The sequence below is a fragment of the Eulemur rufifrons genome, chromosome 19 (assembly GCF_041146395.1).
Source record: "Eulemur rufifrons isolate Redbay chromosome 19, OSU_ERuf_1, whole genome shotgun sequence".
Taxonomy (NCBI): Eukaryota; Metazoa; Chordata; class Mammalia; order Primates; family Lemuridae; genus Eulemur; species Eulemur rufifrons.
Window position 1 is genome coordinate 52,279,906 of NC_091001.1, and position 27,019 is coordinate 52,306,924.

At 38.2% G+C, this 27,019-nt stretch overlaps 1 protein-coding gene across 8 annotated transcripts in view; it reads right to left on the reverse strand.

The window, feature by feature from the left end:
* CTNNA2 (catenin alpha 2) overlaps window positions 1-27,019 on the reverse strand; it is a 1,068,594-nt gene that overhangs the window by 95,754 nt on the left and 945,821 nt on the right. For all 8 annotated transcript variants that reach the window (XM_069493843.1, XM_069493842.1, XM_069493839.1 and 5 more), the window contains 2 exons: window positions 8,181-8,273; window positions 7,415-7,571 (listed from right to left, as the gene is read on the reverse strand). In XM_069493843.1, coding sequence (XP_069349944.1) covers window positions 7,415-7,571; window positions 8,181-8,273 — 250 coding nt within the window. The remainder of the gene's footprint in view (window positions 1-7,414; window positions 7,572-8,180; window positions 8,274-27,019) is intronic.

The window sequence follows — 27,019 nt, forward strand, 5'->3', positions numbered from 1 at the left end:
AAATGTTAATATTTTCTAGAATGAAATAGAAAAAAATAAAACAGATGTAAGAATATAGATTTATGAAGTTTTCATTTTGGTTAAGGAAGCTCTGAAAACCATCCATTTATGAGATCTTGGATTGTATCACATGAACTCACCTAAAAGGACACTTCAGAAAAAGATTTCCTTGAATGAAACTTGGTATGGGATCTCAGATACGAAAGTTTGATTCAAATAAGCCTCTCTTACTGTACTGCTTGATTTCTTGAGATAATTAAAATGTGTCCTGGCTCCTAAAAGAGAGCAACTGGAAGGGTCTTCGTGTCAAAAACACGGGTTCAGCTGCTATTTTGTTTGAATTACATAGTAGTATATGGCATAGTTACTATTTTTCTGTGCATAGTTTAAAGATGGTATTTGAGTTGAATGCAAAAGAGTGAGAAATCTGTTAATTACATTAGATAGTGATAGTAATTTCTCTGAAGTTAATAAAAATTTTTAAGAAGTTCTTAGAAGCCCATTCATGATCCAATGTATTAAAATGAAATGATGGGGTCTTTAAAAAAAAAAATTCTAAAAATTGTATATTTCTCAATTATGCAATTTAATTAAGATGCCCCCCAAAAGATATGTTTTTATAGCTATTAGTATACCTATTTGAAGAAAACCAACATAGGCCAAAAATCCATAATAATGAAAATACTGTTTTTAATTAGTCCAATCAACTAATTTGTTAAATGGTTAGTGGGGCTAATTAGTGTGAATAAAGTATCACTTTTACAATTTACTAATTGACTAATTTTTATGAATTTTTTAAGTGTTAAGATACAGTCACGCACTGCATAACATTTCAGCCCACGACAGACCACATATATGACTGGTAGTCTGATAAGATTATAGAACTATAGTTTTATTATAACCTGTTTATATTTAGATATACAAATACTTACCATTGTGTTCCAGTTGCCTACAGCATTCAGCACAGTAACATGCTGTACAGGTTTATAGCCTAAGAGCCATCAGCTGTACCATATAGCCTAGGTGTGCAGTTGCCGTACCATCTAGGTTTGTGCAAGTACACTATATGGTGTTCGTACAACAAAGTCACCTAATGACTCATTTCTTAGAGCATATCTCTGTTAAGCGACACGTGACTGTAGTTTACTCAGTGTTTCCCAACTTTCCCTAATTAAAGTCCCTTTCTATGGAAAAATGAATCACAATTCCCTTATGATAGTAGTTACATTGATGGATGGTATACATGTAAAAGCTACTACGATTCAGAATGTTTTAAAATAGACTTGTATTTTATTAGATACCAACAACGTATAGGCATGTCTTGTTTTATTGTCCTTCACTTTATTGCACTTCAGATTTTTTTTTTTAATGAAATTGAAAGTTTGTGGCAATCCTGCATCCAGCAAGTCTATCAGTACCATTTTTGCGGGAGCATGTTCACTTCATGTATCTGTGTCACATTTTGATAATTCTAATATTTCAATTTTTTATTATTATATCTGTTACTGTTATCTGTGATCAGTGATCTTTGTTACTATTGCAATTGTTTTGGGAAGCCACAAACCATGTGCCTATAAAGTGGTATATTTAATAAACGTGCATGTTCTAACTGCTCAACCAACAGGCTCTTCCCTTGTTTCTCCCTCTTCTTCTGGGGCCTCCCTGTTCCCCGAGACACAAAAATATTGAAATAAGGCCAATTAATAACACCACAATGGCCTATAAGTGTTCCAGAAAAAGGAAGAGTAGCACACCTCTCACTTTACATCAAAATCTAGAAATGATTACACTTAGGAAGAAGGCATGAAACAAGTCAAGAGAAGCCAAACGTTTTAGCCTTCTTTTGATAAACAGACAAGTTGTGAATGCAAAGGAAATATTCTTGAAGCAAATTAAAAGTACAACTACAGTGAACACACCAATAATATGAAAGTGAAACAGTCTTATTGCTGATATAGGGAAAGCTTTAGTGATCTGGATAGAAGATCAAACCATTCACAACATTCCCTTACGCCAAAGCCTAATCCAGGGCAAGGTCTTAACTCTCTTCAATTCTAAGAAGGCTGAGAGAGGTGAGGAAGCTACAGAAGAAAAGCTTGAAGCTAGCAGAGATTGGTTCATGAAGTTTAGGGAAAGAAGCCATCTACATAACATAAAAATACAAGATGAAAGTAGCAAATGCTCATGTCGAAGTTGGGGAAGTTACCTAGAAGATCTAGCTAACATCACTGATGAAGGTGGTTATGTTAAACGACAGATTTTCAATGTATACAAATTAACCTTTTATTGTAAGAAGATGCCATCTAGGACTTTCGTAGCTAAAGAGAAGAACTTAATGACTGGTTTCAAAGCTTCAAGAGACAGGCTGACTCTCTTGTTAGGGGTCAACAGCTGGTGACTTTAAGTTGAAGCCAATGCTCATTTACCATTCTGAAAATCCTAAGGCCCTTCACAATTATGCTAAATCTACTGCCTGTGCTCAATATATGGAGCAACAAAGCCTGGATGACAGCACATCTGTTTATAGCATGATTTAGTTAATATTTTAAGTCCATTGTTGAGACCTACTTCTCAGAAAATTAAAAAAAAAAATTTCTTTTAAAATATTGCTGTTCATTGACAATGCAGCTGGTCACCCCTTGTCCAAGAGCTCTGATGGAGATATACAAGGAGATTAATGTTTTCATGCCTGTTAACAAAATATTCTTTCTGCAGCCCATGAATCAAGAAGTAATTTTGAGGTTCAGATATTATTTGGAAAATACATTTCATAATGTCATAGCTGAAATAGGTAGTGATTCTTCTGATGGATCGGGGCAAAATAAACTGAAAACCCTCTGGGAAGAATTCACCATTCTTGATGCCATTAAGAACATCCATGATTGATTAATGGGAAGAGGTCAAAATATCCACATTAAGAGGAGTCTGGAGGAAGCTGACACCAATCCTCACAGATAACATTGAATGGTTCAAGAATTCAGTGGAGAAAGTAACTGCAGATGGGGTAGAAATAGCAAGAAAACTAGAATTAGAAGTGGCGCCTCAAGATGTGAAGAAACTGCTACAATCTCATGGTAAAACTGGAGCAAATGAGTTGTTTCTTAGGGTTGAGCAAAGAAAGTAGTTTCTTGAGATGGAATTTACTCCTGGTGAAGATGCTAGGAACACTGCTGAAATGAAAAAGGATTTAGAATATTATGAAAACTTAGTTGGTAAAGCAGCAGCAGGCTTTGAGAGGATTGACTCCAATTTTGAAAAAAAGTTCTACTGTGGGTAAAATGCTATCAAACAGCCTCATGTGCTACAAGAGAAATCTTTGTGAAAGGAAGAATCAATCAATGTGGCAAACCTGATTGTTCTCGTATGTTAAGAAATTGCCACAGCTACTCCAATCTTCAGCAACCACCATCCCAATCAGTCAGCACCATCTACATGGAGGCAAGACCCTCCACCAGCAAAACGATTACGATTCAGTGAAGGGTCAGGATGATTGCTTTTTTAGTAGTAATGTATTTTTAATTAAAATATGTACATTGGTTTTTAAGACATACTACTGAACACTTAAGAGACTATGGTATAATGTAAATATAACATTCACATGTACTGGGAAACCAAAAAATTTGTTTAGTGGGCTTCTTTGCCACATGGGCTTCCTTGTAGTGGTCTGGAACCAAACTTGCAATATCTCTGAGGTATGCCTGTATTTGACAAAGAGCTGTACCTATCCATGTAGACATGAACGTGGACTTTATGTCAAATGACTATATATTTGGTGTATATGTGGATTCCTGGACCCCGGGTAATAACATCCCTTTCTACTCCCTGCACATTCATATCTGGGGCCCACAGTCAGGAAGCACACTGGGCTAGTGTATCTCAAGAAGAGCAGTTAATTATTTGAAGCAGAATCCACACCCGTTTCATACCTGCATTCCTGACAGTGTCATACAGACAACAGGCAATCAAAGAAGAGACAGTGAATGAATGTTCATTGAAAAGGGGCAATTAATGACATTTCTACTTTATGGTATTTTGAAGAGAAAGAACTCATGAAGTAAGGAGATACAGGAATGCCATTCCCCCTAGAAAAGGATAGAGGCAAAGGTAGTAATAAAAGGCACATGTATTCCAGAGATCACTCCATTGCTGGGAAAAACTGCCCAGGTACTTAGGATGGCACACTCTGATTTAAGTGTATCAAGTGTGGTATTTAATCATAAAACATTTGCAACTTATCTTGTGATAAACATCCTTAAGTTTTTCCAACATTACTATTTGAGAAAAGATGTAATTTTGTTTTAAGAATGAATGATGAACAAACTACTTGATAATTATAAACTATAAGGCTATAGTTTCTCAATTCAAACAAGTTCATTCTGTGAATTTTTAGAATAACTTAAGACTACAGAATTAAAAAAAAAAAAAAAGACAAACAAAACAAAACTCCTGGATATTATGGGATGAAGTTAATAGCTTTTTTAGACCTTGGATTTCTCTGTTTTGTGAGCCAAACCCAAGAATTAAACTGTCACATGATTAATGCCAAGAGGCTCATTTTGAAACACTATTAAAAATTGTAGTTTTTGCACAGTAGGAAAAGTTTAAATGTTCTAACACAGCCATTTCACTTTTTTACGATCACAGGCCACAGCTGAAAATTGGTTTTGCTCCTGTAATGTTAATCGCTAGCATCATTGCTCCCCAAACTTGTTGCATTTCATATGGACACATTAAACATTCAGATACACAAGTTCAGGTAGCATAAAAAAATACTATAGTCTTTTAAAAACAAAGATCTGTTTTTATTGTTTTTTAAATAGAGTTTTCTGCCAGAATAAATATTCCTCTAAGAAGAAACTGATACATAAAATGCCATTAATGTCATTCCAAAATATCTCCTGGGCCAAACTTGCAATTTACTGACGCAAATGTTTGGCTCCATCTCAGAGAGAAGATGAGAAGTAGTTTCCCCAACTATTGGGCTGTGTCCACAGCCTACCAGCAGGACAGAGTGGGCTGTGTCATTATTTGTCAAACTCTGTCTGTGGAAAGGTGCCTGCTGCCTCTGTCAACTCCAAAGGCATGCTCCAGCAGGCCCTGCCAAGCTGGCTCCCTGACAGTGCCTGTACACTCTCCTGTCGTGGCATGCCACGGCACTTGTACCACTGGGGTTGGACCACATGGCCTTATCAGTGGAAGCCAAAGCCTTTTCTCATTGCTGGTAGTAATGAGATGCACAAAGGAATAGCAGGGAGAAGGGGAGCAAAGAGGCAGGTCTTGGGGGAAGAGAGTTAAGACAAGCTTTGCACTACTGAGAAAGTCTGAGTTAAGACCTCCCCACCCTCATAAATTTTGGTACATGCATTTAAAAAGAAAAAAAAGAGGATAAGTTTTAAGTTCTAAAATGATTCCTCACTGGAAAAGGCAATATATGAGTATTTCCTATTTATTTGTAGGTAGAAGGGGATGCAGAAGACTTCCAGGGGCTGTCAGGATCACTCTGTGAGATCTGAGATCGAATGAGAAGGGCTCCTGCCTCTTTTGGAAGGCACCATGTTATCCTGGCAAAAACTTACTGGATTCTAGAAAGTCATTTAGTATTAATGGACACTTTCCTCTTCCCCATTACCCAAATCCCCCACGTGGCTAATCCAAACTATTTCTAAGCACCTATAAGAGATGCATTTTTTGAGTATCGTTTACAGTGTTAGGACTCAGCTATCAGCAAAACAAACAAGCAAAAAAACCCAGGAATGGTAGCACATTGAGGTGTTTCTTCAGCCCACCCCTAGATATGAAGGTATTTAAATGATAGTTGCTTTGACAAGTCATCAAAATAAAGCACCTTGGGAATAAAAAACAAGACAGGTTTCTGAAAGGGATTAGAGATTCAAATGAGGATACCAGAGGTGGGGAAGGAAGCTGAAATGAAAGTAGAAAGCACCAAAGGAAGTCTCCCTTCTATCTTGACTTATTGAGAGCTATAGAGTTTCTGAAAAGAAGATGATCTGGGTTTTAATACCATCTCTGCCCAGTTACCTATCCTCTTAATGACTTAAAAAAATTTTTCTCAAAGGAAGACTTAGGATACTAGTATCCCTTTTATAGAAGTTTGGTGAGAATTAGAGCAAACAGCAGACAGTCAGGTGAATTATAGACATTGCATACACATTAGCTCATTTTTCCCTTCTTCCATCACAGAAAAGTTGGCTTTTCGATTATCCATCAAATCTACAGATTCAACTATGCTGTTCTCAGATAAACCTTAAACACAAGCCCCTGGTGGGAATTCATGGACTGTTTCTTTATTAAAAGAAAGGCTGCGACTAGAAAAATTTTCCAAACATGATGGCTTCCTCCCAGGAATCACTTCCACGCTGTTGCACTCAGAGGTCCTGTCTGCCTGTTTCCCGCCAGCAGTGACAAGATCCCTCCCTCTCTGGCTTCAGGCTGCCAAGAACCAGCAGGTCTTCAGGGCTAATGCGGCCTGAGTCGGCAGGTGTGAGTTCTATACACCTGTGAGTAAAATCAACACCTGGCCAATTTGAATTTAAGGGTCACTTGGTTCTTTTAAATGCCTCACAAAGGAGGCTGATGTTTCCAGTGACCTCCTCCTCACAAAGATTCTTCCAGGTTAACTATGCTAAATTTCTTTGGTCAAATATGTTTGGAAAAAGGCCCATGAGCTGGCTGGTAGACCAATATTGAAACAGACTTGATGAGTCCTGAGAAAGGTCAAATTGACTCCACCGATAATCAAATCTACTAGCATCCTCCAGTCTGGCTTCATTTACAAAAAAAGTTACAATTTTGAGTGATGATTAGTTACATTTTCTTTCACTCATTTCCTTAATACAACTTTATAGACAAGTGCTCAAAGCCTCAATAGCTCTCTAGTGCCTTCTAATAGGTTAAATCTGCAGCTTATATTTCTACCTGTCTTATCACAAAACTTCATTTATTGGAAAAATGACCCACTTAATATAACCAAATAGGAATAACTGATTGCCTATTTTTAAGACATAAACTATGTCTTAAAAAACCACATGTGTTGTTGACCGTGGCCAATTAACCAATCCCATATTTCATGGTCCTTTTTTACATGGAGGATTTAGATGTCTCAAAAGGCCATCCTGCTTAAAAATCTCCAAAAACTAAAAAGGAATCTAAGCCACCTTAAAAAATCTGTTCCCCTCCAATTCCTTGAGACTTGGTGTCTTAAAATAATGTACATGCCAAAAATAATTTAAGAGGGTGTTATAATCATATTTGTAGAGTTGATTAAAAGCTCAAAGGGACAAGGAGAGCACTAGAAACACACACCCATGACATTTGTGAGATATTCCTTATCTCATCCCTATCATCCCGTTACCCTCCTGCAGCTGCCTTATAAGGAGCTGTTGGTGGTCATTACCTGAGACAGAGAGGAAGTCATCCACCGAGGTGATGTCATCCACAGCCTCTGTTAGCACTCGGACCTGCTTCTCCCACTGGTCCTTGAAGACGTCCATGTTATCCTGAGCGACTTTGCTCTGTGGCCGGGCGGCCAGTGTGAGAGCAGCATTGATGACCTATTTGTTAGAAACAATCCGGGGACATGATGACCACACTCTTCAAAAGAGGAACGAGCAGGCCAAAGACCATGTTGAAACCCCCCACCCTGTAGGCTCTACACATGAATGGTTTCTTAGTGTTCAGAAGGAAAATCAAAAACATGGAAGATAAAGTAGGTTATCAACTACCATTAGTTTTTGTTTGCTTTGCTTCTTTTTAAGACGTAACAATTAGCCTTTAGGTTTCCAAAAGTATTTACTGGACAAACCCTACGCACTTAGCACAGATATGGAAGAAACATAACTCTTGCTTTCCACATGTGCAAGCTCGTAATTTAGTTGCTGGGACAAGGTAAATAGATAGGGAGCATTGAAATCACAACCTAAAACAAAGAACAAAGTCATTGTGGGTGGAAGAGACAATAACTGCCATAGTAATTCTGAAAAGACTGGAGTAGTTAGAGATTTTTGAGAGAAGTAGAACTTGAAACAGCCCATAATTGAGGTTTAGCATTTTCCAGGGAGAGGAAAGGGGGCAAGGAAAGGAGGGACATGAGGGCTGGAGCATAGAGGGTCCCAAGTGTCAGGTCACCAGTGGACGTTTCAAACACAGTGAATACGGCTTACCTGAGGACACAGGCTGTCAATCTGGGTGGCTGCCATCCGGACTAATTTCACCCCTTCCTCATTGTTGGAGATGGAACAGGCCAAATTGGCAACCTGTATTGAAGAGGATTTACATGAAAGACATGTGGAGGAAAAGGGGAAATAGAGTGTTGCGTGGCCTTCCACCTTCTCTGGAAAGTGTCGCTTCCAGGAGAATGCTTTCACAAATACGACAAGGGCACCCTTCAGCATTGAAGCAAATATTACTTCTTATGCTAATTTAGGCATTTCTGTCAGAAGAGCAGAGTTCTTATAACATACTGTTTCAAGATTCTTAACCATATAAAATGATACATTTTAACTGGGTTGTTTTCAATTGTTTTCCCTCGTAGACTGCCCTGATCTCCCTACACTCTCAAGCCCCCTAAGACTCAAGTAGAAAACTCTATTATCTTGGCCACATCGAAACTCAACTCTGACCAGTGAGAGAAATGCTACAGGCAGTGCTTTGGACTTAAAAGAAACTCACAGTTAGCTGAAAATTACCGTGCTCTGCCCAAGGGATCCCAGATCTGCCTGAAGACGCCAGTCCACGAGTAACCAACCCAAATGCTTTTAGGAGCTGGGCAGGTATGAGAAATGTGCAGAAAAAGCTGGTGGTATACATTCAATAGGCAATGGTGGGGTATATAGTAAAGTAAAACATGCAGGTCTAGTATAAAGACATTTAAATTTGATTTTTTTTAAACTGTTATACCAGCCAAAACAGCTGAACCAAATTCAAGTTCCCAGGTCAAGTGGTTCAACTTGTGGCATTCCTTGTCTTCAAGGAGTGAGTTGGTAATACAAGGGTAGATTGTCCAAGGTCAACAGTACACAAAGCCACCATCAAAACATGGATCAGTCCCATCAGGCTGGTACCCAGAGGACAGGAGAATGGGGATTAGTACAGTCAAAGAGAAAAAAGGACAGCAAGCGCTGGGGCAAATAGAGCAAGTGACTATCAGAGAGAGGAGCCCCAGAGCCCCTCGGCCGCCTGCCCTTTTGATCCTGTTCACCTCTCTTCTCCAAAATCAGGCTGCTTTCCTATGATGCCTTAATGCCCAAGGAGATTAAAATGTGCTACCTATGCTCATAGTTCCTAGAGTGGAATAAACCTTAGTTGGGCAAAATGAAGACATGGGGAGAGTACAGAACTGGAGATCCGAGGCCCAACCACTAACCAGCTCTGTAAGTCATTTCACATTTGGAGGACTGCTCCTTATCAGCAAAATGAGGCAGGTTGATGGTGATAGCAAGGATATTTTTAAGATAACTTCAATAAATCCTTAGTGTGAAGAATACTGTTTTGAAGCTTTTAAGGAAGATGAAGGATGCATTATGCCTATTACAGTGAGAATGTATAGGAGAAATTGCAGCTGAATTGAGTTCCAAATATCATGTAGTTTCTTATATTTTATAGTTTAACTTTGATTCTTCAGATACTTTGAAAACTAAGTAAAATAGTGAAAATTAAGTGTGAAAAGATATTTGCTTTCTTGGGCCCATTCACAGGAAAGGATACTACACACCCAGGGGCATGAAGCTGCTTAGAAACAGAGCAGGGACCAGTAATGCAGGTCTCTCTCAATTTCAATTCTTTTTGTTATATCACATTTTCTTCACTCTACGTGGATTAATGTTTGTTATATTTGTATTAGATATTCTAGCACAATTTATACTGCAAGTTCCTGATTCAGTGCATGACACAGAATTGGTGTTTCATAGGTGTTTATTAAATGAATTAAACAATAGCTCTTAAATTTAGAATTTACTGTATACAGTAATTTGGAATGCACCATGGATAAAAGATACTCTCAAAGATATATTGAGTTATACGTTTAATTTGGCTAGACAAATTTTTATCGTCAAACAGATATTCACCAACTCTATGCTATTAAACAATGGTTCCTACATTCTGGTTTGTGGTATGAATTCAGAATGCAGTATCCCCTAATACAGAATGGCATGCAACAAAAAAAATAAAATATAATAAAATAAAAAATAATAAAATCAGGATAGTATGAGAATTTTCCGGAAAGAAAGATATAAGTATTTAAATTTCTGTTTTTTAATCTTCAGTCAAGCTCTTTTTTTTTTTTTACATCTGCTTTTGAATGACCTTTCATTCTAGGAAGTAGTGATAATTTTAGAAGATGATTTTGCTTTTTACTATCCTTGCTTGGTGTGAGAGACTCGAGATCACACTTTTGCAAACAGTGAACAATTGCTAAAGAGTTTAGCACAACAGTATGAAAACTTAAATGCTTCAGGAATCAAGTCTATGGGTAATATTTTCTTGCGTGTCTATAAGAAAATACTAGCATGCTCAATGAAATAATGGCTGTAGACTAAGTCCTGATTAGCTGTTAACATGTAAAATAATAATAATAAAAAAGCACTAGATATTATGTGTCTTCTGAATGACAACGTAACACTACTTATGAAATATTCTTGCCAAAAATAAAATAAATCCTGGAAAGGATCAGCCCTTGTGATCAACTTTCAATTTACAGAAATTTAAGAGACATGTTTCTTTGTCTCTTAAATTAAAATGACATAAATGTAATCATAAAAATCCTGATGGTCAGAAACTGGGGGGAAAAGTAGTAGACCTTATTTTTGTCCCGAATAAACTATAATAGACATATACATACAGAAGTATGTAAATAAATGCAAAAATAAAAGTACATTTATGAAATCATCAAGGAAATTTAAGTATTGGCTAAACACTGATAATGATATTAAGGAGTTAATATTTTGAAGTGTACTAATGGTACTTTTATTATTTTTTTAGAGGCCATAGCTTTTAGAGATATATAATCAAGATGTTTTTAGATAAAATGATATGTTTGGGATTGGCTTCACAATTATCTAGGGTTGGGGAAATGAGTAGAGCTATAGAAAAAAAAACAAGATTAGTTTATAATTGTTGAAGCTGGGTGATAGCATATGATGGTTCATTACACCTTCTCTACTTTGAGATATGCTTGAAATTTTCCATAATAAAAAATATCTTTGGAAAAGTAGCAACCACAACCTATTATATCACCAGCTCTAATAAAATACTTTCTTGCATCTGTATGAGTCTCAAGGGAACATAGCATGTATCAGAGAAACCCGAGTGTGGTTTGGAGTTGAGGCTTGCAGACGGTGGAAGAACAGCTGCCCGAACACAGAAGAGGAGTACTCTAACTGGACTGTCAGTCGCAGCTGTAGCTCTCCAGACAGACAGCAGAAGGCAGCAGACAGAAGCCAACTCTGGGGGACTTAGAGCTCAGAAGAACTGGACTCTTATACACGGGAATGCCAACCAGTAACTTCCACACAGTGAAAATAAACTTCTCTTGGTATATCTTTTGAAATGTTTTCTCATCCCTTGTTTAAATAAACTCTGTTATGGCTAGGTCTCATGTGGTAACCTCATCGCCTAACAGAATTTTAGTAGGAGGACAGCGCTAGCCATTCTTGGTAACAATAAAGAGCTGGCAACTCTCGATAGTTCTACCGTTATTTATTCTCTTTAGTTTTCCTGATCCATAAATCCTACAGTCTGGCAGCCTCTACTCTGCAATGTGTTCCTGCTGTTTAATTCCACTTTAAAATCAGAATTTCATTTACCTTGTATTGTTTTTCTGAAACATTTTGAAACTACTTCCAATACGACGCTAAGGATTTCAGTATCTCCAGAGGCAAGCTCACATATTTTAAATTGGTCATGGACTTGATCCAAATCTCTACTTTCCTTTTTTTCCTTTTAGCTTGGCTTTCTCTGCCTCTCACTGGACCTATTGGCACCGTGGTGACTCTGGACATGGTTTTATGTATTTTGATTTCTAGCATTCTGTCAGCAAATGATTCTAAGCTTTAGTCTCTGAGGCAGCTCCCCCCATCGACAATGTAGCCTGAAATGCAGCTAACACTTCCACATCAGCCCAAGACGACTGCACAGAGTAGGTATCTGATAATCGTTTTTAACTACCTGTTCTTTAACTATAGCTCTGATGTTATAGTATTAGAAACTCTTTAGTAAAATAAAATGTCTTTTTTTTTTTTTTAAAGCCTATTTAGTTTCTCCTCTATGGTTAATTTCACATGAAAAATGGTGGGGGAGGGGGAGAGGTGTGGAGAAGGAGGGCAAGGTAGACTAGAATTTTTAGAATTTAAAAACATTAATGTGAGCAAAAAAGCAGACAATAGACAATTAACAGATTGCAACCCACAAGACATTGAGCAATACGATTAGATCTGATGGAATTTTGAAACATGCTTGAGTCCACCGAGCAGGTAACATGTATGCAACATACATGCCTGGCTGGCTCTGCCCTCTGCTTTTTCCACTCTTGAATTATTTACAACTTAACTGAGGCAACAAGATTTAATCGCCTTCCTAGAAGCTTAGAAAGCAATAAGGCGTATCATTAAGTATTAAATTTTGAGCGACTTAGATTGACTTGGGATTTTTCAAAGTGGAATAGGCCATGACTATAGGTGCAGAGCTCACTATCAAGCCAATTGTACTAATTCCCCATCAACATATTATGAAAAGAAGGTCTCCTCCATGACTTCTGAGAGCACAATGGATATGGGCAGGTAAAAGCTGAGAAGACTGGACCAGTCTTCTATCTCTCACTTAGTATCTTAAGAAACCCAGTTGTCTTAGGGGAAAGGAGCCCAGCAGCCACCACTACATTGTGTACTGCTGACTATGAGGACTTGAGGAGTTCAAAACCAGATGTAACCAGGACTCCTGGGTGGGGATCAGTAAACACATTATGGAGACGTGAGGTATCCATCTCACAAGATTGCTTTTCTGATTGCCTGTTTGGCACAACTTTCTGGATGCTCAATGATTATATTTTTTGCTCTTCTAGGGGCACACTATAAGCAAGTGAGTAGTTACACTAACAATATCATTAGCAGGATGATAAGGAAATAAACCAGCAAGGAGAACTGATACCGATTCTTCTAAGAAAGTACAATTGGCATCTATTCTCTAACTAACCCTTGAATAATCACCCTGGTGGACCAACACCAGAGTGGCAGTATTCCTGCAACACTGATGGGACAACTAAAATTGACAAAATCAAAAACATCAGAAACCATCCTAACAGTAGATCATGACCATTTAAAAATGCAAGATTTTTTAATCACACATATCCCTACACAGCTTACAGCTACTGATGAACCATGCACAGTGGCTGCATGGCTCAGTTTTGTGTGGACACTACCACAGAAAAATGGCTCTGTCTCAAAGTGCCACAGTCTTGTCTGAGCACTTTCAAGAATCACCAAAATGCTTGCAAGGCTGAGCGTCAATTAGATATTGAACACCTCTGCTAATAAAGTATTTAGGCATGTAACTCCAAAATGGTATGAGGTGTATCAGAAAAATGAGAACGTTTCTCCTTTTCTGGCCCTGGAAATCAAATTATTGTTAATATTTGTAATTCTGTTCAATGCCAGACACCAGCACATATTCAGTGCATTCAATCCCTAAACACTGTATCATTTCATTAATTTTTACAGCTTTAGGTATCATATTGGTGTTTTAAGAAGAGCTTGCTATTGAAATAAAGCAGAATAGTAATTCGAAGGGCCATAAAGCACTTGCTCCTTCTGTTAGTATTTCATCATTATTATAAATTTGAAGATAAAATGAACTTATTTACTATTACAAGGGAATTATTTGAATTTATAGTCATGTGGCCCTATAAACCACAGAGAGAAGGGATGGTGGCACAAATTTCACGCAAACTGTTGCTCTCTATAACCATCATTGCCCTGAAGAGGGCTGTGGTCTCAATCTGAAGGTCTATTTGCTCATCTGTGCTGATATAATTAGTACACAAAAAGGCATCACATATGCCTATCTTATATGAACCTCAAGTTTCCTCCAGAATACTCCTCCTAGATCACAGACGGAATGTTATAATTCAGTAGAGATGAAATGATACACCTCCCTAAAACCTTTGAGAGGCAAGGCAGAAGGCACCGATATTAAGACAAAGGGATCTAGCCTTAAGACAACAATGGGCTTCCACGGAGGTGGGCACAAGAGTAGAAGTCCGGCCACCTTCAAAACTGGACTTGAGGAGAGCCCAGTCTGGCTGTCCAGGAGAAGTGGCAGGAGTGTGTCTCTTTTGTGCTGAGGTATTATGGAATCCTTGTAAAATGCAGCTGCCTCACACTGGGATAAGTTGATCAGCCTGATTAACAGTAACTACAGTGCTGAAGGATGGAGGAGACTTAAATAGCAGGGATAATTTGATCAAGGAAGTATGGTTCAGTAGAGGTCGGCAGCTGGTGGTGACAGAAGGACACTGGGGGACAGGAGACAGTGACAAACTTTTTCTGGCTTCTGTTTTAAATGACCTCTCTAACACATCTCACACTCTTGATCATTCTACATATTTTAAATTTTTAAAAAATCATTAATTGGTAAGAGCCTGGGCTTTGGAGTCAGGCAGCTCAGGGTTTATGTTTTGACTCTTATTCTTGTAGCTAGGCAAGGTGCTTTCCATCTCTGAGCCTCAATTTTCTCCATTATGAAATACAAAAATAAAACAACAGCATCTGCCCCATAACGTTGTTATGAGATGAGAAATGGATAGAACAGATAACCCAGCACCAAGTAAGCATTTGACAATTTTTTCGCAGTATGCTTTTTGTGATACCTATTGAAAAAATATTTTAATGGCATTATCCAATCACTGATTTATTTAGACATTCGGTACATACTGAGTGCCTATATATGCTAGACACTGAAGATACAACTTACATATTACTCATGCCCTAGAGGAGCTTATGTTATGGTGGGAATATAGAATATAACCAAGTAATGTACTTAAAATTTTATGTCAGAAGGGGGCAGAGCAAGATGGCAGAACCTCCAGCAATCATCCCTCCCCACAGATACCTAGTTCAACTATCCACCAAAGCAAATACCTTCAGAAGAACCAAAAGTTAGGTGAGTGATCATGCTACTTGGTTTTAACAATTTATCAAGGAAAAAGACTCTGAAAAGGGCAGAAAAGAGAGTTTTGCATTGCCTATGCCAACTCTCTGCCATCCCCCAGCAGTGCAGCACCAGTATGCTGAGTGGAGGAGACTGAAGTGGTTGTGGGGCTTTGAATTGAAACTCAGGGCAGCCTTAGCACAGGGGAACACAGCACAGGGCAGAATTTTGCCTATGCCCATGGAGGGAGCATTTTGACCAGCCCAGCCACAGAGAAATCCTCTCCTCCAAAACCCAAGTTCCTGCTAGCTTACCACAACTGACAAAAAGCAGCCCGAGTCTTGGACTGAATTTGCAAGTCAGTCAGGATACAAAGCCTGCAGTCCTTGGGGCAATTCTTGCGGCTGTGCTGGCTCAGAGCCAGTGAACTCACGGTGCACATGACCCAGTGAGAAACCAGCAGCTGCAGCCAAGCCAGTGCCTTGTTACTCCCCCCTCCCCCAACTATAGGCAGCACAGCTCTGGGAGAGTCTTTTTCCACTTGTGTAAAGGAAAGGGAAGAGCTCAGAACACTTTGTCTTGCAACTTGGGTACCAGCTCAAACACAGTAAAATAAAGTACCAAGCAGTCTCCTGAAGCCCGAGTCCAGGCCTTAATTCCCAGGGGAAGAAGGAAACATACTGCCTTGAAGGGAAGGACCCAGTCCTGGCAGGATTCATCATCTGCTAAATAAAGAGGCTTTGGGCTTTAAATACACATCAGAGGTAGCCAGGTAACAATCACCACTGGCTTTGAGTGAGACCTGGATTGCTTCAGGTATGACTTGGTGCTGGTGGCTATGAGTGTGTGGCCAACATCACTCCTCCCCCAACTCAAGCAGCCCAGCACAGAGAGTGAGGGAAGAGAATGAAGGACTTTGCCTGCGAATCCAGGGACTTATTCCCTATCTTACGCAAGTTAACCAAGGCAGTACCACCAAGAGTCTGCAAGAGTCACAGCACTATTGGGCTTGAGTCACCCCCAGTGCTTATATGGCTGCAGTGACCAAAGACTTAGACCACAAAACTCAATTCTTTTTGAATATCTAGAAAGACTTCTCAAGACAGGTTCAAACAAGCCCAGACTGTGAAGATTAAAATAAATACCTAACTCTTCGATACCCAGACATCGATGAGCATCTACAAACATAAAGAACTTTCAGGAAGACATGACCTCACCAAACAAGCTAAATAAGGTACCAGTGTCCAATACTGGAGTGACGGAGATAGGTGACCTTTCAAAGAATTAAAAATATCTATCGCGAAGAAGCTCAATGAACATGAAGACAATATAAAGGAGTTTAGAAGCCTATCAGAGATTGAAATAATAAAAAAATAATCAAGTAGAAATTCTAGAGCTTAGGAATTCAACTGAGAAACTGAGATATGCATCAGAGTCTCTCAACAGCAGAATTGACCAAGCAGAAGAAAGAAACAGTAAGCTTAAAGACAGGCTACCTGAAAATACACAATCAGAAGAGAAAAAAGAAAAAAAAAAATGAGGCATGCCTACAAGATCTGGAAAATAGCCTCAAAAGAGGAAACCTAAGAATTTTTGGCCTTAAAGAAGAGGTACAGAGATCGTAGTAAAAGATTTACTCAAAGAAATAATAACAGAGAACTTTCTAAATCTAGAGAAAGATATCAATATTCAGTTACCAGAAGGTCACAGAACACCAAGTAGATTTAACCCAAACAAGACTTCCTCAAGGCATTTAATAATCAAGCTCCCAAAGGTCATGGATTTATAAAAAATAAAAAAATAAAAAAAAAAGAAGGTCCTAAGGGAAGAAAAAAGAAAAAAATAGCATAAAAGAGCTCTGATACGTCTGTCAGCAGACTGCTCCGTGGAAACTTTATAGGCCAGTGGAGAGCGGCATGAGATATTCAAAGTGCTGAAGGAAAGAATATTAACCCTAGAATATTACATCCTGCAAAAATATCCTTCAAACATGCAGAAATAAAGACTTTCCCAGACAAACAAAACCTGAGGGATTTCATCAACTCCAGACCTATCCTACAAGAAATGCTAAAAGGAGTTCTTCAATCTGAAAGAAAAGGATGTTAATGAACAATAAGAAATCATCTGAAGGGGACAGCTCACTATTAACAGTAAGGACACAAATATAGAATACTCTAGTGCTGTAATCGTGGTATATAAACCATTTGTATCTTGAGTTGGAAGACTAAATGATAAACCTATCAAAATAACAACAAGTTTTGGGGAGATAGTATAAAAGATATGGATACAAACAACAGAAAGTTAAAATGTGGGGGAGGATGGAATTAAAGGGTAGAATCTGTTAGATTTCTCCTTGCATGTTTATTTCTTTATTTGTAAGCAGGGTTGTCATATGTTTAAAATAATTGGTTAGAAGATTCTTTTGCAAGACTCATGATAACTTCAAATCAAAAAACCTACAACAGATACACAAAAAATAAAAAGAAATTAAAACACACTACCAGAGGAAAATAACTTGGAATTTTTGGAAGTGGAATAGGCCATTGTTAAAAAGGAAGCCAGGAAAGAAGGAAGGAAGAAAGAGAGGATCACAAAACAACCAGAAATCAAATAACATGGCAGTAGTAAGTCCTTACCTATCAATAACATTGAATGTGAATGGACTAAACTCTCCAATCAAGAGACAGAGTGGCCAAATGGATTAAAAAAAAAAAAAAAAATCAAGAGCCAACTATATGTAGTCTGCAAGAAACCCTCTTCACCTATGAAAACACACATAGACTGAAAATTAGGGATAGAGAAAGATATTCCATGCAAATGGAAACCAAAAAAGAACAGAAGTAGCTTTACTTCTATTAGATAAAGAGATATCAAGACAAAAATTGTAAAAAGACACAAAGAGTCATTATATAATGATAAAGGAGCCAATTCAGCAAGAGGATATAAAAATTCTAAATATATATTCACCCAACACTGGAACACCCAGATATATAAAGCAAACATCAGAGCTAAAGAGAGAGAGAGATCCCAATACAATAATCATTAGAGATGTCAACACTCCACTTTCAGCATTGGACACATCATCCTGATAAAAAAAATTGACAATGAAACATTCAATTTCACCTGTACTATAAACCAAATTCACTTGATATTTACAGAATGTTTCATCCAACAGCTGCAGAATACATGTTCTTCTCCTCAGTTTATGGATGACTCTCTAGACCATATATTAGGCCAGAAAACAAGTCTTAAACAATTCAAAAAAAATTGAATGCATACCAAGTATTTTCTCTGACCACAATGGAATAAAACTACAAATCAATAACATGAGGAACACTGGAAAATATACAAACACATGAAAATAAAACAATATGCTCTTGAATGACCAATGGGTTAAGGATGAGATTAAGAAGGAAATTTAAAAATTTCTCAAAACAAATGAAAATTAAAACACAACATAACAAAACCTATGAGATACAGTAAAAGCAAATAAGAGGCAAGTTTATAGCAATAAATGCCTACATCAAAAAAGCAGAAAAGCTTCAAATAAACAACCTAATAATGGATCTCAAAGAACTGGAAAAACAAGAGCAAACCAAATCCAAAATAAGTATAAGATATAATAAAAATCAGGGTAGAAATAAATGAAATTGAAACCAGAGAAATACAAAAAGAAACAAAAAGTTAGTTTCATGAAAAGATAAAATATACACATCTTTAGCCAGACTAAGAAAAAAAGAGAGAAGACCCAAATAAATAAAATCAGAAGAAAAAAAGGAGACATTACAACTGATACTGCAGAAATCTAAAGGATCATGAGAGATTACTAGGAGCAACTATATACCAATAAATTGGAAAACCCTGAAGAAATACAACCTACCAAGATTGAACCAGGAGGAAATCCAAAACCTGAATAAACCAATAACAAGTAATGAGATAGGAGCAGTAATAAAAAGTCTCCCATCACAGAAAAGCCCAGTATCCAGTGACTCCACTGATAAATTCTACCAATCATTTAAAGAAGGATTCTAATAACAGCAAGCCTACTTAAACTATTCCAAAAACAAAAACAAAAACAAAAAACAGAAGGAGGTGATACTCCCAAACTCATTCTATGGAGCCTGTATCACTCTGATACCAAAACCAGACAAAGACACATCAAAAAAAGAAAACTATAGGCCAATACCTTTGATTAACATAGATGTAAACTATAGGCCAATACCTTTGATTAACATAGATGTAAAAATCCTCAACAAAATACTAGCAAACTGAATTCAACAACACATTAAAAAGATTATTCATAATGATGAAGTGGGATTCATCTCAGGGATGCACGGATGGTTCAACATATGCAAATCAATGTGATATGTCATATCGATAGAACAAAGAACAAAACCATATGATCGTTTCAATCGATGCTGAAAAAGCAATTGATAAAATTCAACATCCCTTCATGATAAAAACTCTCAAAAAACCTGGGTATAAAAGGAACTTACTTCAGCACATAAAAGCCATATATGACAAACCCACAGTTAGTGTCATACTGAATGGGAAAAAACTGAAAGCCATTCCTCTAAGATCTGGAACAAGATGAGGACACTCACTCTCATCACTGTTATTCAATATAGTATTAGACATTCTAGCTAGAGCAATCAGACAAGAGAAATAAATAAAGGGCATCCAAATTGGAAAGAAAAAACTCAAATTATCCTTGTTTGTAGAAAATATGATCGTATAGCTAGAGAAACCTAAAGATTCCAACAAAAAACTGTTAAAACTGATAAACAGCAAGCAAAGTTGCCTGTACAAAATCAACATACAAAAATTAGTAGCATTTCTATATGCTAACAGTAAACTATATGAAAAGGAAACCAAGAAAGTAATCCCATTTACAACCTCTACAAATAAAATATCTAAGAATAAACTTAACCAAACAAGTGAAAGAGCTCTATAATGAAAACTATAAAACATTGATGAAAGAAGTTGAAGAGGACACACACACACAACATGGAATGTTATTCCATGATTATGGATTGAATCAATATTGTTAAAATGTCCACATTATCCAAGGCAATGTACAGGTTCAGTGCAATCCCCATCAAAATACCAACAAAATACCAATGACATTGTTCACAGAAATAGGAAATAATCCTAAAATGTATATGGAACCACAAAAAACCCACAATAGCCAAAGCCATCTTGATCAAAGGAACAAACGTGGATGAATCATATTACCTGACTTCAAATTATGTTACAGAGCTGTAGTATTCCAAACAGCATGGTACTGGGAAAAAACAGAAACACAGACTGATGGAACAGAATAGAGAACTCAGAAACAAATGCACACATCTATAATGAACTTATCTTCAATAAAGGTGCCAAGAACACACAGTGGGGAAAGGACAGTCTCTTCAATAAATAATGCTGGGAAAACTGAATACCCATATGCAGAAGAATCAAACTAGATCCTTATCTCTCACCCTATACAAAAATCAAGTCAAAATGGATTAAAGACTTAAATCTAAGACCTGAAACTATGAAACTACTAAAAGAAAGCACTGGGATTTTGAAATGCTTCAGGGCATTGGTCTGGGCAAGGACTTCTTGAATAATACACCAAAGCACAGGCAACCAAAGCAAAACTGGACAAATGGGATCACATCAAGCTAAAAAGCTTCTGCACAGCAAAAGAAACAATCAACAAAGTGTAGAGATAACCCACAGAATGGGAGGAAATATTTGCAAACTACCTGTCTGACAAGAGGTTAATAACTAGAATATATAAGAAGCTCCAACGACAATAGGAAAAAAAAAATCAAATCATTCAATTAAAAAAATGGGCAAAGAATCTGAATAGATATTTCTCAAAAGAAGATATACAAATGGCCAATAGGTATATAAAAAAATTCTCATCATTATCAAAAAAATATAAATAAAAACTACAATGAGATATCATCTCACCCCAGTTAAAATGCTTTCTATCAAAAAGGCAATTACCAATGCTGGTGAGGATGGGGAGAAAGGGGAGGCCTCATACATTGTTGGTGGGAATGTAAATTAGTGCAACCACTATGGAGAACAGTATGGAGGTTTCTCAAAAAGCAAAAATAGAACTACCATATGACCTAGTGATCCCACTACTGGCTATATATCCAAAGGAGAGGAATTCAGTATATTGAAATAGTATCTGCACTCTCATGTTTATTGGAGCACTATTCGCAATAGCCAACATATGGAATCAATCCTAGTGTCCATCAATGAATGAATGGATAAATTGTGGTACATATACACAATGGATTATTACATAGCCACAAAAAGAATAAAATTCTCCCATTTATAACAACATGGATGGAACTAGAGAACACTACATTAAGTGAAATAAGCCAAGCACAGAAAGACAAATCTCACCTGTTCTCACTCATATGTGGGAGCTAAATATTAAAAACAATTAATCTCATGGAGACAGAGAGTAGAATGGAGGCTACCAGAGATGGGAAGGGTAGCGGGGAGTGGGAGAAAAGTGGGGATGGTTAATGGGTACAAAAATATAGTTAGATAGAATGAACAATATTTGATAGCACAACAAAGTGACTATAGTCAACAATAAGTTAGCGTATACTTTAAAATAAATAAAAGCATGGAATTAGAATGTTCCTAACAAAGAAATGTTAAATGCCTGAGGTGACAGATACCCCAATTACCCTCATTTGATTAATTCACACTGTATGCCTGTATCAGAACATTAGATGGCCGGGCGCGGTGGTTCACGCCTGTAATCCTAGCACTCTGGGAGGCCGAGGTGGGTGGATTGCTCGAGGTCAGGAGTTCGAGACCAGCCTGAGCAAGAGCGAGACCCCATCTCTACTAAAAATAGAAAGAAATTATATGGACAGCTAAAAATATATATAGAAAAAATTAGCCGGGCATGGTGGCGCATGCCTGTAGTCCCAGCTACTCGGAAGGCTGAGACAGGAGGATCCCTTGAGCTCAGGAGTTTGAGGTTGCTGTGAGCTAGGCTGACGCCACGGCACTCACTCTAGCCTGGGCAACAGAGTGAGACTCTGTCTCAAAAAAAAAAAAAAAAAAAAAAAAAAAGAACATTACATGTACCCTATAAAGATACATAACTATTATGTACCCATAATTAAAAATATATAATTTTAAAAGTTCATGTTGTGATGAGTACTATACAAAGGAAATAAAGGGGAAGCAATGGTAAAAAGAGAAGGCAGCTTTACTTTAAACGTGACCATTTGCATAGTTTATTTCTCAGTTATACAGTTTGTATAAAGTTGCAATCTCAGTATGTATGTTTTTATCACTGCTTATTTCATCTCTTATATCCCAAATATTTTCTAGATTTTGTATGCATTTTTAACCAATATTTTTTAAGGATTGAATAAGATTCCCTAATGTTGACTTACTAGTTGGTAGAACAGTTCTCTGTTGTCATGTATTTTAGGGGAATCTCCAGTGTTTAGTGGCACCAAAAACAAAGTAATGTACATGTCTAGGCATCTAGTTTTTACTCCTGTCAGAAGTAGAATTTCTGGAACAGGGACATTGTTATGGCACTTGTTTACATGTGACCATCCTGTAGGCTGAAATGTCCCCAGAATGAGTGAATTGCCAGTTCTCCAGTGTTACCAGCAATATATCCCATGTTCCTCAACACTGTTTCTCCTTGACGTCTCCATTCACTGCCACATCATCTGAATGTCCTTGTAACTATTTATTCTGTAAACCAGAACTGTAAGTCAGGATTCCCTAAATAGCCACTTCAACATTTCCCCAGCTAGATGGAATCCTTGTAGGACAGAAGCCTCCCTTAACCCTCACACATAGCTGGGATCCCAGGTGCTCAATTCCAATTTTTCAAATTTACTCATTCCTACAAGTTCCCTTCATGCTGTATCAAGTATGATACCACTTAACTTGTCATAATCTAGTCATACCTAGGAGGGCCCCAAGTTCTATGATCTGGAATTGGGAGCAAGTACACATTCCCTGTACCATTGCTTTTGTAGTTTATCATCGAATCAGCATTCATCAGCTAATACCAAATGAATCTTACGTGACATTTTGCCACACAGTGCTATAAAGCAACTCCTCCATGGGCCCATCAGGCCGCATACCCTTACGCGTAGTTGTACACCTATGAGAACACAAATCTGCATTCCTAGGGCTCCTCTGGGATGTAGAGCATCTCTTTTGCCCGTCTTCTTAGGGACACACACACACACACACACACACACCCCCCACTAGCAAATGATGTTTGCATGCCTCTGCCCAAATTAAAGTGATCAGTCTGCCACAGTGACTTTAATGGAGGTAATCACCAGCTGACATTCATGATCAAATTCATGTGCCTGCCTCATAGCTGAATCACTCAGCATAAATCTACACCCTTCATATATAAAAACCTCAGAGACCTAAAATAATGCAATAAAGCATCACCTAATGTCTCCTTGATGCTGGCTCATCAATAATATGTGGTTAGATGAGGAGGATAGGAGAGGCTTATCACGTGTGATCTAAAACCAGGCCATGAATGTAATGCCCTTTTAATTATGAAAGGCCGTCTGGGATTTTGTTTTCTCCATCTTTACATGGAAGAACTGAAATGTTGTAACTCTCCACCATTATGTAGTTTCTGAGAGTCCCACGTAAGCAAATAAAATCTTACTTCCAGTGAATAAAACATGTTGATTTTCATACATGTGGGCTGCATATTATCAGGAAGAAAACTCCAGGTTCTGTCTCTAGCAACAGGGAAGAACTGCACTGAACCATCCGGTGCTTGACATTTAGTGGGAGCCAAGAAATGTTTACAGCATGAAGATTCAGATGAATAAATGAGCGCAGCTATTCTCTATAGCCTGGTCTCATATGTTTCAAGATGATAAATGGAATTGTAGAATCAAGAGCATATTCAACAGCACAGAATGAATCTAACCACCCTAACCAATACTGGATATGTGACTTCAGCCCAGTATGCACAGACTTCCAACTTAATAAGGGAAATAGTCAGAGGTCCCCACTTTATGTCCCATGTTGTCTTTTGTCTGGAGGAAGGCAGGCAGTACCTTCGCCCATGAAGCTCCTAGCAATCTGCCAAGGTTCAATTCGGGTCCATGTGTTGCTGAAGACGTCCCACTGACAGGGCCAGTAGGAACAGATTCCTCTTCTAAACTCCCTCAAGTTTCCTGGCTGTGCCACCAATTGCTACTCACCAGCCACTACTGTTTTATTCATTATTGGTGATATGTACGTATGACACATACATATAGAATTAGATAGAGATCACAGGTACACACAGAAATGCTGTGCATTTTCAATTTCAAATGAAATTTCTGCCTGAGGATAACAGTTGCCTTTTATTCATCCTTGTGGCCCCCATAGCTCCCTGTACAAGACCTTGTACACAGCAGGCATGAATGTTCTGGATGTTTTCTTACCTCCTGCTCCCATCTGCCCCTACCTCTCTCAAGTCCTACTCCCTTTTGTCACTGTTTACCTAGCACAGGATGCTAACTGATCAAAGGAACTCTTCACTCAGGTCATGTTTTCTCCTCCTAAATAATGTAACACCTTAATCTAATTAAGATGTTCCCAAGTCCTTTACAACTTTAAAAAATGTAGTTCCTCCTTATTCTCGGGGGATACATCCAAGTCTCTCCGGGCCCATGGATGCCTGAAACCATAGATAGTACCAAACCCAATATATACCGTGTTTTTCCCTATACATACACACCTATGATAAAAATTTAATTTATGAATTAGGCACAGTAAGAGATTAGTTACTAATAATAGAACAATTTTAACAATATCCCAGCATCACTACTCTCGTATTTTGGAGCCATTATTAAGTAAGACAAGGGTTACTTGAACACAAGCACTCCAAGATCTTGACAGTCAAGCTGAGAACTGAGCCAGCTACTAAGTGACTAATGGGCGGGAACATCTGTGGTGGATATGCCAGACAAAGGGAGGATTCATGTCCCAGGCGGGACAGAGAAGAATGGCACAAGATTCCATAATACTATTCAGAACAGCACTCAATTGAAAACTTATGAATTGTTTTTTTTTTTTCTGGAACTTTCCATATTTTCAGACCTCAGTAGACTACAAGTCACTAAAATCCTGGAAAATAAAACTGCAGATAAGGGGGTGCTACTGTATATGGTAGAAACTTCAGGGTCCCCAGGCAAGCTGTTGGGGAAATATATGGACAGGGAACTTTCCTTAAACTCTACTTCAGCCAGAAGACCTTTGATCTTTTCTTCCTCTGACCTCCCGTTTTTTTGTAAATAAAGTCTTATTAGAATTCATCTTTATCTTTTTACATACTGTCCACAACTACATTTGCATTATAATGGCAGAGTTAAGTTGCCACAAGTACCATATAACCCACAAGCCAAGAATATTTACTCTCTAGTCCTTTATGGAAAAAGATTGCCAACCCATAGTTTAGACAAAAACTTGGGCAGAATCAGTCATTCAATTTTGTTGGAGCTGCGAATACGCCAAAATATCTGCCAGCAGGAAATGGGAGAGGTATCAAACTATGGCATTTACATCACAAGTAGAAACAAAGCTAAGTGGATCAAGGAGGGGCATAAGTTCTTAGAGATAAAAATAATGTGCACCTCCCAGGTCTACTCAATAGCATTAAGTTCTGGGACAAGTTAAAAAAAAAAAAAAAAAAAAAAACAGGAAGGGGAACAGGAGAGGGTTTCATAAAATAAATAAATAAATAAAGGCAAGAAGGGGAAAAGGAGAGGGTTTCATGGGGGCAGGAGACCCAGAAGGACCTCTAGGATATTTTTCACCACCTTCAAATATTTACACAAGTTTACTAGTGAACACACAGTTAAAGAGAAGCAAGTCTGAGTCAACAATACAATGTGGCTTACTTCTCAGGGTAGCCATGTCAAACACCTCTTCCTGAAACTAGAGGATCACTCTAGGTACCTCTTTAAATTAACCAAGATGGCCAATTTTGCAACCTTCTATTAATATATCTAGTAATAGCCTTCTTCGATACCCACTTCTTTCATCACTTCCTGCTCCAACTTGGGCCTTTAGCGTCTGCCTGCATAGGTAGTCCCAGACAAAGCCCTAGAGTAAATCCAAGAGAAGTACTAGTCCCAGGGGCCTCCTATCAAAAACCTGTGCCTGGCCACTGCAATGGGCATTGCCCAGAAGAGAAATCCTGTGTCACAACTCAGAGGGCTCCGAAGCAGATCATAGCAGTGGGGTGTGGGATGTGGGAGATGGTCCAACTCCTGTCTTTGGCCATACGAAGGAAGAGACTAAAGAAATGACCTTCAAACCAGCTCATTCTCCCTAATGAGTCTCTCCCAGTTTTGGGGACCTGGAAATTATCCCTCTCTCTCCTCCCTGCATTGCCTCCTGGAGTCTTCCCAGGCTCAGTCCCTCAAACCTGCTTGCTCCATCTTATCTGTGCTCCACTGCCAGTTCTTCCTTTCTTCATTTCAGATCTATTCTTGCATTCTTCCTCAAGTTTCCTCATAAAGCTTCAATTCTCCCCTTAGTGTCTAAGCTCAAGCTTGTTTGGGTGCAAAGCATAGTTCCCCTTTTCCATACTTTTCCCCTAGGGGCAATCCGACCCATTCCCAGACCAGGTGGCAGTCTAGGTCCCTCAGTTAAAGAAGGGACATCAGAGAGCTTTCCATGTCTCCTTTATCTCAGGTGCATTAAATGGTGCCAACAAAACCATCCAGATGCCACAGTGGCATCTCTGACACTCTTCAAAATGACACTCCCGTGTCATCACACTTACCCCAATTCTGCTCTCTGCCTTCATACTCTGGTTCCTGACACCTACTTCAAGTTCACC